A 12,988-nucleotide genomic window follows, 5' to 3' on the forward strand; every position below is an offset into this window, starting at 1 on the left:
TAATTACCCACACGCATTACACTTCATCATTGTATTTAATCAAATACACCAAGAAACTCAATTATGCATATTTGATAAATTAACATACTGTTAAATACAGAAACACACATATAATGGCTTTCTTTAACAGAATATTATTTATTCAAAATGTAAACACAACATGACTATCTCTGATTACACGCTCCTCTAAAGGTAAGGATATCGATCAACAGTGTTCGTTGAAGATGCTGGAAAAAAGCATTACTTCTAGTATTTTTGACATTTGGGAAATCATCAAAACACCAGAATATATACTGTTATGACGAGAGCATTCATTTACCCGAGTCAGACGGTGACACATCTGTACCCATCCAAAAAGAGTGCATGTAGATCTCAGCAAACTAGACGTTGACTTCTTTCGTATTTGTGCAATTAAGTGATTTTAGGAAATTAAGTGACTTAATTTCCTAAGAAACAACTTGTTACAGTACAACAGGAAACTTGTAAGATTTAATTACCCAAATTAATATTCTCCTTCCTACCTATAAGAAAATGTATTGTAACTGAGAATTATTGCATAAATCACAACCCTTGAAGTGCTGCTGTTTATCATGAAAGCCGAATAGTGCCGACAATCCTACATATTGCACAAAACATATAGTGTTACATGGCCTGAAAAATGAGTTTATACGCTTTTCTTCGGGCAGACAGTGACCCCTTAATGTACACTTGGAGCTCAGCATCACAATGACTTATTTCAGGCCATTTCCATCTTAACTGGTTATGGTTGACACAGCGCAAGCGAGTACAAATGCATTTAAGAACCAATCTCCGTAAGTAAAGCATGTCTGCAGTCGCACCATTTCCATAAAATAAAATAGTTTGGGTTATCGGCCACAGCAATGCATCTAGTAACACACGTCAGAACTCTTTTATGTTTTAGGAAAGATTGGACTGCGATATTTTTACTTTGAATCTTCCACATAAAAACTGCTCGGCGTCCAGATTTTAAAATCTTTTAGATCAATGAGAAATATGAAAAAATAATGCTGATTCAACTGATGAGGATTAAAACGCCCGTTTATGGTCACACACGTTTGGCTTTCTTAAGGAATAGGGTACGGTAGAAAATTGGTTAAATTTCCTTACATATTAATAAAGCCATCATGTGATATGACGTTGACCTGGCTATGTTACAGAAGGTCTGTCTGGCTCCCCGCTAGAGAGAAAATCACAAAGCTCTCAATTTCATAATGGGACTTCTTTACATTTGGTTGAGAGAAACTTTTCCGGTTTCTCGCTACCTATTTTGGTCGTAAGAACAGCTCCAGCCTCATGTCCTTTCCGCCGTATTCCCGCATTGTGCCATTCACTCCTGCGCGATGCTCCGCAAAACGTATTTGACCGTGTAGGCGAAGGCGGCGAAGCCCACGATGACGAACAAGTTAGCAAGCGCTCCACCCAGGAGTCCATGGTTACGATTGACCTGCTGTACGTCGGGCGGGTGGGCCGCACCTGCGGGCAGATGCCCGTTTAGGGGCAGGTGCCCATTTTGCACTTGGTGGGCTTCGCCATCGGGCACCACGTCGGGGAGAGGCAGAGCTTGAGCGCGGGACCTGAGCTCTTCCTGCATACGCTGCTTCTGCTTGATCTCCTGTTTAAAATATAATTTGCATGATTATTCGTGAAATTAATGCATTTCTTGAAACTTTTAAAGTTTGAGTTTTGTACAACACTTACTTCAACAACATCTGGAAACAGTTCGCAAAAGACTTTGTCTTTGATGTTGAACGCAAGGCTTTGCGAGGCCAGCTGTCTTTTCTGTGAACAAATCCGAAAACAGATTTTATGTAACGGATTATCAAAAAAAAGTCTAAAAAGTAACTAAACTAAATATAAACGTACTGTAAAGTCAGAGGTTTCAATACTCCCGAGGGTCGGGCCTTTTTCAACCATAAAGCTCAGGAGCCCGGTTAAGATGGTGGAGACGGACCACGCTGGGTTCCATGTGTCCGGGTGAAAATCTGTGATGGAAAGACATAACCTGAAAGAAAAAAGTAAATCATCCTGTAAATTAAAGTGTGTTGTAATCCTTCTATTGACTCAACTTATCTTCCAGAAATTCACCTTGTGTTGCATTTAAATCTTCCATTGGGTGTGATCATGTATATGCTCGGAGGTTTGAAGGGGAATTCCCGTGGAAAAATGAGCTTGCCGTGATAGTATCCTCCTGCGAAAGTGACAGACAAAAAGAATGAAGCATGCACTGAGCACTTCAAAAAACGAACCGAACGAAATGAAAGTGAAAGTGTAGGAAATCACCTTCATACGGAGTTTTCTCGGGACCACGCACTAGATAATGCCTGAAACCGAATAAGGAATGTGATTATCATGAGACTGAGAGTAATGTGATTACAGCAAATATCACAACCTCAGCACCTTTAAAGGAATAGTTCACTCAAAAATGAAAAAAATTCTTTGTTCTGCTAAATACTAACAAAAGATTTTTGAAGAATGTTTCTAACAAAGAAGATCTGGGGCACCATTGACTTCCATAGCAGAAAAGATCATTCTATGGAAGTGAATGGTGACCCAGATTGGTTTAATTATCAAGATTCTTGAAAAGAAATCTTAAAATTGAACCCAGACTATAATGAACAGATAAAAAAAATTCTGTCTATTCTTCTTGCTATTTTCACAACTTGACATCTCTCGCCCACATCCCTATGCATTGCATAGTAACAAGTGTTTGACTAAATGATTACATAATTGTTTTTTAGGGAAGGGTGAACCATTTCTTATAATGTTTATACAATATGTATTGTATAGGACATCCCACCGACCATTCCAAAATGTTGGATGGTAGCGGTTCTGCGCAGATGTATGGTACCGGATCTTTCTTGATCCGCAGATAGTCCTGTTTTAACCTCTGTGTTGCTGTTGTTGGGGCCCTCTTGTTTAAGCTGTTGCTCATCTGTAAAATCACATGCCACATCTCATTATTATGCAATACAAAATACATTTCCTGTTTTAATTCAAACATACAATACGCAAATACAATAATATTTAAAGCCTGAAAGACAACTACACTATTCAGTTTATGATTGATGACAGTAAAAATACAACTAAAATTGTATTAGTGTTGTTTTTAAACAGACAACTTGACATCTACGTGGGTTTTATAAATTGACTAACGTTATATAGCACCCTTTACAGTTTTTCCAATACATTTAACAGTATGCGAGTTTTCAACAACTACACGGTTATTTAACAAATAGACATTAAAACAGAAGATTTTTACGGTAGCATTTGCTTAGAGATCGGTTATCAGCTTAATGGACAGCAACTGATGCACATGAAACAGCAAGTAGTCAAATAAGACAACATCAGTGAAAGACAACAAACAGGTGGAAACCTCGTATACAATATAATCGGACGTTTAAGCGCACACGCGGCCCGTGTTTGATGTGTTTGCCTTGACAGCTTCTTTATAACGCTTTATAATGTATGAATCGATTGTTAAGAGCGACTTTATGATGACCAGAGTTGTTGTCCATGTAGGCAACGCAGCAGGCTTTGACACACATCGAACGGGTATTTTTAACGGATCGGTCTTACCTCTTTCAACGCCCTCTACGGGATCGACCAGGGTCCAGTTGGGGTGATATATCGATATCCCTTTAATCTATATCGAATACGCCCTCGAAAAACTTTCAAAAATAACAAAAACGTAGCTCTTCGGCTAAGGTGAAATTGTCATCTATCCCCCATGCCAATATGGCTGACACAACACCAGGAAGTGATGATGTAAAAGAGAAAATAAAAGCTCTGCACAGCGTTCGGCTGTTTTTCAAAATAAAAGTCTTTATATGGGCAATCGATAGGGAATTTAGTTCAAAAATACGTTTATGTTGTAATTTGTACATAATATAGTATCTACTTTTATATAATATATACATAATATAACTAACATCATTCTTGCTTTGCGTTCAAAATAATACAAGAAAACGCCCACAATTTAATTGTAAATAAACTAATAATCAATAAATAATATTTTATTAGTGTAATAATGTTTGATTATAGTCATTAAAAAGCTTTTATAAAGTATTAAAGTCGCCATGACATGGAAGTAGAGATTGTCTTATTTTCCCTGTGGTGACGATTAAATCTGTTTCTGAAATGAAAAAAGGTAGGGCTGGACTTGAATTTGTCCATCGAGAACTTATTGGATCCTTTGAAGTTGGGTCATTTTTTCTATTAGCTAATCACTGCGATCTTCTCCATGACCACGCCCACCGGCCATACCACAGGACCAGAAGTAAAGAGGGATCGTTTGGAGGAGGGGAGGAGATTTGCGTTTTAAATTAAGGATTATGAGGGCACATTCATTTAAAAAAAAAATGAAGCTCACAGATAATTTATTTGTAAAAACAAAACACACAATATTGCAAAATAAATGTAAATAAATTTTTAATTTCAATTTCATTGCAACTTTTTATTTTTTACAAGTTTTATTTATTTAGCACCTTGTCTGTTAACATTTTTTTTTTTAAATAAAACGTGTCGTAAATAAATGTTTTCCACTACCTAATTCAAAGTTTCAATTGCTTCATGGATTTTTTTAGTAAATATAACCAATAATGATGCAGCAAAATTACAATTCACGTCTTTATCTTATTAAAAAAACAGAATCTGTAATATATTTTTTTATTTTACACATCAAAAGGTTTAACAAATTTTGTGCATGGTTACAGAATACTATTATTTTAGGATATATTACAATTTGCATCTAAAAAAAGACAATGTACAATATCTGCATTTGAATTTGCAATGATATATATTTGTACAGATAATGACAACAAGGCAAATATAGACTACACCAGCATAGTCATTACAGAATAGTACATTCCTCATTACAGCAAAATGACAAAATCCTCCAAAAACCTTTGGAAACCTTTCCTATTCAAATAATTAACTCATTCTCCGCCAGCATATTTTTTTGTGATTTTCACAAGTTTTGCAAAATGCCTTCCAGGAAATGTTTCTTCTAAAAATGTATAAACATACAAATATATCAAATGACAAAACGGGGGAAAAAACGTTTCATCCAATTGTTATTTTTTCTTTAATCCAATTGTTATTTTTTTCTTAAATATGGGTATTTTTCTTAAAAAAATACAAAATTTTGAGCAAAAACCTGAAATAATTGCATTTTTGTGAAGGTATTTTGTTAGAGATCAGATTCAAAACGATTATCAAAACATACATGGAGTGTAAAATTAATAAATAATTTTTTACTTCAGTTTTTTATAAATTGGATAAGAGCGGCATCTAGTGGATAACCAGGGTATTACAGATTGCCATAAAAACTCATCAGGAACACGTTTTTCAGGCAAATCTTAATTGAGAAGATAATGAGTTAAAGATGGATATCTACAAAAAAGGATATAAGATTGTTTGTAATTCTATTGAGGTAAAATGTAAATTGTAAAACATTCATGCATTACCTGTGTTTGATTATATGTGTTTTGTAGTTGCCTTGTAACCAGTTTTTACATGAGCCCATTTAATGTTTTATAAGTGCTTTGTTACGGCCTTATTTCAGATAAATTGAAAAAAGGAAAAAAAAATGAGAATTCATAACAAGAGAAAAAATATGGGGGATAAGTCCAGCTTACCCCTATAAACATATATCATTAAAATAACATTCAACCATATTTATTGTATAAAATCCTTCACACAACATTTCTGTCCCGTTTATGATCAGCTAGTCAGGGTATTCTGCTCCAGCTTGCTAAGAGTCATTCAGTCAAACTCTAAAATAAAAATAAAGTTTTTTTAGCAACAATGGCAAAAACGTAATAGTACAGATAAATTGTGGATGCTGAGCAGCTACCTGAAAGAATGACGGAAGTGAACGCTCCTCCGTTTCAACTTCTCAGGATTGTGGGAGGCCATATGGGAAAACTCACGGAAAATATCCAGATATGTGGTGTCACCTACAATGCAATGAAACACAATTGTACAAGATCATAGTTATGTAACTATCCAAAACTTTTTTTGCTCTAATAAATCTCTAAATCGACATAAAAGGGACTGCGCATTACAATAACAGTATTTTTTTAAGTTTTGATACTTGGTACACACTACATAATTATGGGATTTTGTGTTCCTTGCGTTTAAAAGTAATAGGACACCAAAGTGTTCATAATTTATGCAAAGTGCCATTTGCTGTTTACTGGAAGGAATAGCAAAGCTCATGAAGCCTCTCCATCAAAATGAACCCCACTAGCACCTCCTCTTAGTCTCGTCTCAAAATAGTGGTACGATATAGGGCCTCTGTACTGTCTAGGTGACCATGGCAACGATTAAAACTACGAAGAGAACAAAAGAGAGGGTTCAAACCCTTTTCTCCACTGTGTGAATTTCTCATGCTTAATTTACAATGAGGATACTGTCCCTGTCTGAGGTATTCATGCATCCTCACAATAAGAAAGAGTTTGGGTTAAATTCAAGTAAAGCTCTGTTGGCAATACCCCAGAGACTTTGTAAATTCTTCAACATGTTTTTGTTTTTATAAATTGAAGTAATAAAGTTAAAGACTTGGGAACATTGTCAACATGCCACGAATGCTTTCAACAGAGTTTTATCCTTTTACTGTAATCAAAATGCACTGTAAAAAATTTCTGTAGAAATTACAGTATTACTGGTTATTACTGGCAACTAGCTGCCAGTAACTTACTGTAGATTTTACATTTATGCTATTTACTGGCAACAGTTTGTTTAAAGTTAAATGAACATGAAACATTTTAAGTCTTTATGTTCAACAGTAAGTTACTGGCAACCAGCTGCATAATTACAGCAATTTTTTACAGTGTGTGACATAATGGATCTGAATGAACTGACTTTTACAAAATACAAATACAAAATAGTAAAATTTTTACATTAGAATTAAACAAAAATGTTACTGTTTCTTAAAAAAAATATACAGCAAAGAAACTAAAAGAAGAAAACGGCAACTCAGAAACATCCAGTGAATTTGAAAGTTAAGGAGTGAGTTGAGTTAATAGTGCAAATGGTGTTATATAATAGTGCACACTAATCAGAACAGCACTAGATAGTCAGCAAGCGAACAGAAGGAAATGAAAGCACAAGCAGTTAGTAGTTGTCACATTTTTCATTTTTATTTTTGTCAAGATTTGACAAGATATAACAGGGCAGAAATGCAAAGCAAAAAAGTTACAGTGGATATTCAGACATGTTTTACAAATCTCAGCATGAAACGAAAACAGGAAGCAGTATAGACGAGTTAATGCATAACTACAAACACAAGATTTCTTATTATACAGTATTTAAAAAAAGCTTTACAGATTGATTGGTGTGTTGTTAATCTGTTTTAGTACAACAAAGCTGTTTAATTCAAATAAATTTCTATCACATCACGACAGTGATTTTATATCTACAAAATGAATGTTTATGTAAAACATCATAAAGTCATATTACAGAAAGTGCTACAATTTCATTGGCCAGCGAGACAAAGAACACACCAGCAATCCAATCGAATCCTCAATCTTTTACCCCAAATGTTAACTCCTTTAGTTTACAGACATTGTATTAATATATAAATATTTTCTCAACATATTTTATTTATTTGACTGCTTTGGGGGGAAATGTTTTCATACACAAAAATATCTGTAGTCTTTGGCTGGGATTTTGAGTTTTAGGTCTCTAAAATAGAAATCAAGTATACATGTATGTTTACATGAACTTATTCATGACTCCCATGATTTTCTCAGGGATGGACATAGGATAGCATGTTATCCTGCTTATCTTTTTAAAACATTTACTGCATTATAAAGCCAAAATTTTGAGATGGTATAACCACAGTATACGATTTGTAATTACACAAATACAGACCAGAGCAACAGCAATAACTGTACTACAAATAACAATAACAATACATTACACTCGAAAAAATGCTGGGTTATCTTCAAACCACGCGTTACGTCAAAAAAGGAACGAACCCAACCAATTGATGTGTGGTTTAACCTGTGCTGGGTTGTTTTAATCCAAAATGCTAGGTTGTTTTAACCCATTGTTGAGTCAAATATAAATATTTTATGGGTTAATTTAACCCAATGGTTGAATTTGTCCCTTCTGACCTAATTTGTTTTTTTTTAGGGTTTATCTAAAAATTACAGTTTTTTTATGAGAAGTGAACACGAATCTCAAAACTGACACAGCTAGATTTTAAAATATCAGACATTTTAAAAACCCAGCATTTTAAACCTACTGGATACATTTTTTTATTTCCCACCCTATAATAATAAAATATTAGCTTGTTTTTAATCTGTGGGTTGTTGTGTATTCTGTATATCGAACAGTAGATCTTTCATGGGAGCGTTTGGAGTAAAGGAAGGTAAAATTCATAAAAGTATATGCAGTTACAAAAATACAATCTGTTTTGACAAATCATAATACAAAAAGCACATCATATCATTGCACTTGCTTTGGGTAGTTCTCGCAAAAGCCTAACAATCCAGTTTGAGGCGTCTCTATCCCATCATCCGAATTAAACCAACAGTGATGTTAAGAAAAAGTGCATAACAGTGGCATTTAAAACGACCAATCACATTTTCTGTTAGTAGATTATTAATAAAACGTTGTATACATTTATACACACTATAATCACAGTTTTAGGACCACACTTTCCCTAGATCCATTCGTTCGCAAAATATGCAAAATAGTATTTGAGAGCCTAGCCCCTGTTTAAACCACATATATAAAATGTACAAAATAATGCCATCTGAACACTGCTAAGAAGACAGATGTGGACACAGTAGCCTAACATACTGTACTGTATAATACCATAGGTAAACTGTAAATAAGGAAAATAGAATAAAATTGTCAAAAAATTTAACCCAGCTGTCACTAGGGCAGTACCTTTAAAAAAGTCCCAATATGGACAATTAGGTACAGATTTGTATACATTTGGTACCTCTGAGATACTAATATGAATTTTTTAGGTGAAAAGCTGTACTTTTTGAAAATGTACAGCCCCAGTAACAGCTGAGATTTTTTCTGACAGCGTGCACTTAGACATTACAGACCACAATTATATAGTGCAAAAATCAGAGTGCACTGCAAAAATGACTTTCTTACATAGTATTTTTGTCTTGCTTCCAGTATAAATATCTAAAAAGTCTTAACCCTACTATTATGTTTGGGATCAAATTGACCCCAAAGCTACTTTGACATCTCTGAAAAATATGCTTATTGTATTTTTAAACCTTTAAACTTATTTTTTGACTTTACGTTACTTTTAGTCATTTTTGATAAAAGTGTCTGCCAGGTATATAAATGTACATACAGTACATACAGTGTTCCTGTAAAACTGATCTAAAGAGTGTTTTTGCTATTATTATGTGAAAAACTGGTAAAACTGTTCTCGAATAAAATAAATGTTATATATTTTTTCATTACTACTTTTATTTTTTACTAAATATACATTAAATTTATGTGCTACAAAAGATACGTTTTCATAGAAATTAATCTATTAAATAAACAATTTATGTATATTAAAAAAAAAGTTATGTTTTTTCCTACAATTTTATTTTAAATTTGAAGTTATTTAGCATATTAAACTATTTTTGACCACAAACATTAAAAGTGTTGCAAAAATTTCAAAAGTTAAATCAAGATGCATTTTCTTGATAAGCAAAATGACCTCAGTGATTGAATGCCACACTGCTATTTTTTTGAACACACCTCTTTCAACTAATTCAACTAATTGCCCAATTGCACAGCCTTGGGAGCGTGCATGTCATGAGTGCTGGGTCTCATTTGTTTTCTGAGAGTCTACTGAGCCTGCTGGTGGCTTGTTTGCCACGTAGCAATAAAAAAATATACTAAAAACCTTGATTATTCTGGTTGGTCGCATTGTGCTGCTATTATTTTGAACAGTACTGTATATATATATATATATATATATATATATATATATATATATATATATATATATATATATATATATATATATATATATATATATATATATATATATATATATATATATATATATATATATAAGTGAATATATATTAAGTGAATTTGTGCTTAAAACAAGCAACAAGCAAAAAAATTCTGCCAATGGGGTAAGACAATTTTTCTTAAAATTTTCTTGAATTAAGTGTTAAAGAAAAAGTTTCAAGATTTTTTTTTTCTTACCCCATTGGCAGATTTTTTGCTTGTTTTAAGCACAAATTCACCCAAATTATATGTTGTTTTTTGTCCAAAAACTAGACTTATTTTCTAAGTTCATTTTGCTCATCAAGAAAATGCATCTTAATTTAAAAAAAAGATATTTCTACTGAAAACAAGACAAAAATACTAAGTAAGAAAGTCATTTTTTTGCAGTGTAATTGTTGCACTGCAAAAAAATGCACCGCAAAAAAATGATTTTCAAGAAAAAAAATGTCCAAGTATCCCTGTCTCGTTTTCAGTAAAAATACCTAAAATTCCCTAAATTAAAATGCCTTCTCCTGATGCGCAAAACGACTCAAGAATACAAGTCTAGTTTTTAGACCAAAAATGTCAAATTTAGGTGATTTTTTGCATAAAACAAGCTAAAAAATCTGCCAATGGGGTAAGCCAAAAAACATTTTTATTAAACACTAAATTCAAGAAAAATTCCAGAAAAATTTGCTTACCCCATTGGCAATTTTTTTTGCTTGTTTTATGCACAAAACCACCCAAATTCTACACTTTTGGTCGAAAAACCAGACTTACTCTCCTGGGTCGTTTTGCTCATCAAGAAAATACATGTTAATTTACACTGAAAACAAGGCAAAAATACTAAGAAATGTATTTCTTGAAAATAATTTTTTGCATTGTAGTCTGATTTGAGACCAACATACTATATGAATGTGGTTTAGATCAAGCTATTGAGAATTAAACCAGAAGTGTCTGAAGGTTCAGACAGCATATTATCTGATCAAACTACATGCAATGTGCATGCATGTACGCCATAGAAACATCTAGTCCAAAATAAGATGCAAACTACAAAGCCTCAAATCAGAGAACTTCAGTAATCTGAAGACTGGGGCAAACCTCATTTGGTTTGAAATGGACAGCACCACTGCTCACTAGACCAAACTTTGGTTAGTAGTTAATCATGCAAGTAGCATTGATGTAATCTGAATGAAAATGCTGAATAACACAGGTCACACCAGCTTAAGGTGGTCCGGCTTATCAACACAGTTAAGTCTCCACCAGCTTAGCCAAAGTGAGCCGGCACCACTAGCCAGGATGACCAAGATTATTAACCTGGTCGACCTATACCTTAGTAATCCATCAGATCCACCACCATATGATCGAGACAAACCGGCTAAAAATAATGTAAAACAAGCTACTGATCTGAATTTACCAGCGAGACATAGACCGCACCGTCCCTACAGTACACAAACACATACAGTAGCAGGTGTAGGAAAATAACACTGTTTGGAAACATGAAACTTAAGCTGGGCTCTCTAGTACTCTGCTATGTTAAGACAGATAAACTCTTGTATGCATTTCTTATACTGCTGTTCTGTTGGACTGCTGCTAGAATATTGACCTGGCTGACCGAACGGACCCTCCGCCTCTCGCATCTCCTCGTTCATCCGCGCCAGACGTAATCTGTCAAAAGAAAGAGTTGACATCAAACCACTGCAAATTTCCTTAGATGATACACAGCATACAGTTTTAATATGTGTATATATATACAGTAGGCAGGCATTGATGTAACGTACAGAGTAACTATGTCTGCATTAGCAGCTTGCACAGCTATGCTGAGAGGGTCCTGCCCATCCTCATCTCCATCGTTCTGGGTCGCTCCTCGTTTCAGAAATAAACACACTTGACTGGAAAGACAGATCAGAAGTAGGGTTAGCCTTAAATCTAATGGTGGCAAGACTTTTGCATACAACGTCAGCATATACTCACCCAGTATGACCTAAATATGTAGCGTGATGGAGCGGGGCTCTTCCTCTGAGATCTCTTTGGTTGACATCGGCACCATTTTGCAGCAGGAACTCGCAGGCTATCAATGAACCCTGAATACAGACAGCACAAGTTTAGACATTGGTGACCTCTGTGTTAACATGTCATTTCCCCTGTATACTGTTCTTTACGGTAAACGGTGTTCATGTTACTTGGGTACTAGGTTGGCGCATGCGCAGTGTGTGGGGGTGCGCATGCGCAGTGTGTGGTCGGGCGCGCTGTGTTGTTGTTTTGCACGGTGCTCTCCTGTGTACCGAGTGGTATACTGAATAAAGTGAACCATTTGAAATAAACGTTGTGTTTATTAGAATTAACATGGTAGCAGAGGATGGCTGCTAGTTATAAAGTTCCGCCGAAGTTTGATGAGGCCAGGCCGTACGAGTGTTGGAAAAATGAAGTCAATATCTGGATGCGGGTCACTGACCTCGACAAGAAAAAACAAGCCCTTGCTGTTGCTTTGGGGCTCGAAGGAAGAGCTCGGGAAACGGCGATGGAAATACCTGCGGAGGACTTGGACAGTGATAACGGTATGGAAACGTTAATGGCAAAGCTTGACGGAATATTTCTGAAAGAGGAAAAGGATCGAGCATATGAAGCCTATTCTTATTTTGATAGCATAGCAAAGAATAGTTCAGTTTCCATGTCGGACTACATAATTGACTTTGAACAGCGATATAACCGGATGAAAAAGTATAATATGACGCTTCCTGACGCTGTCCTGGCTTTTAAGCTATTGGACACGGCTTGCCTCGACGAAAAAAGCAGACAGTTAGCATTGACGGCTTGCACCGAGTTAAAGTTTTCCTCCATGAAGTCGGCTTTAAAACGGATTTTCGGAGGAAAAATTGCGATAGGCTCGTCACATGGAATACAAGTGAACCAAGACACGGCGTTGTTTACAGAACAAAGACCACAAGGAAGAGGAAAACGGAACGCTACGTTGCAAAGTGGGCAACTAAAACAGCCGCTA

General features: G+C 35.0%; 2 protein-coding genes across 6 annotated transcripts in view; both read right to left on the minus strand.

The window, feature by feature from the left end:
• Positions 1-118: 118 nt before the first annotated feature.
• Positions 119-3,786, minus strand: ube2j2 (ubiquitin-conjugating enzyme E2, J2 (UBC6 homolog, yeast)). Its single transcript, XM_055188943.2, has 7 exons — positions 3,598-3,786; positions 2,823-2,953; positions 2,302-2,342; positions 2,107-2,209; positions 1,885-2,023; positions 1,720-1,800; positions 119-1,633 (listed from the first exon to the last, which is right to left on the minus strand). Exons 2-7 carry the CDS (start codon positions 2,951-2,953, stop codon positions 1,349-1,351), a joined length of 780 nt encoding a protein of 259 aa, XP_055044918.1. The 5' UTR covers positions 3,598-3,786; the 3' UTR covers positions 119-1,348.
• Positions 3,787-4,678: 892 nt separating this feature from the next.
• acap3a (ArfGAP with coiled-coil, ankyrin repeat and PH domains 3a) overlaps positions 4,679-12,988 on the minus strand; it is an 83,695-nt gene continuing 75,385 nt past the window's right edge. For 4 of the 5 annotated variants that reach the window (XM_073875495.1, XM_073875494.1, XM_073875493.1 and 1 more), the window contains 5 exons: positions 11,962-12,071; positions 11,769-11,879; positions 11,594-11,655; positions 5,876-5,978; positions 4,679-5,795 (listed from right to left, as the gene is read on the minus strand). In XM_073875495.1, coding sequence (XP_073731596.1) covers positions 5,789-5,795; positions 5,876-5,978; positions 11,594-11,655; positions 11,769-11,879; positions 11,962-12,071 — 393 coding nt within the window. In that variant the 3' untranslated portion in view covers positions 4,679-5,788. Of the gene's footprint in view, positions 5,796-5,875; positions 5,979-10,764; positions 11,656-11,768; positions 11,880-11,961; positions 12,072-12,988 lie in introns of those variants that run through there. The other variant, XM_073875496.1, reaches the window with a different exon arrangement.

This window comes from Misgurnus anguillicaudatus, chromosome 13, assembly GCF_027580225.2.
Source record: "Misgurnus anguillicaudatus chromosome 13, ASM2758022v2, whole genome shotgun sequence".
NCBI lineage: Eukaryota > Metazoa > Chordata > Actinopteri > Cypriniformes > Cobitidae > Misgurnus > Misgurnus anguillicaudatus.

Coding starts and splice junctions, on each gene's coding strand:
- ube2j2 (XM_055188943.2), bottom strand. CDS start 2,953: ATGAGCAACAGCTTAAACAAGAGGGCCCCAACAACAGCAACACAGAGG. Junction 2,210..2,301: donor CGAGAAAACTCCGTATGAAG/GTGATTTCCTAC, acceptor TCACTTTCGCAG/GAGGATACTATCACGGCAAG. Junction 2,024..2,106: donor AGATTTAAATGCAACACAAG/GTGAATTTCTGG, acceptor TTTTTCTTTCAG/GTTATGTCTTTCCATCACAG.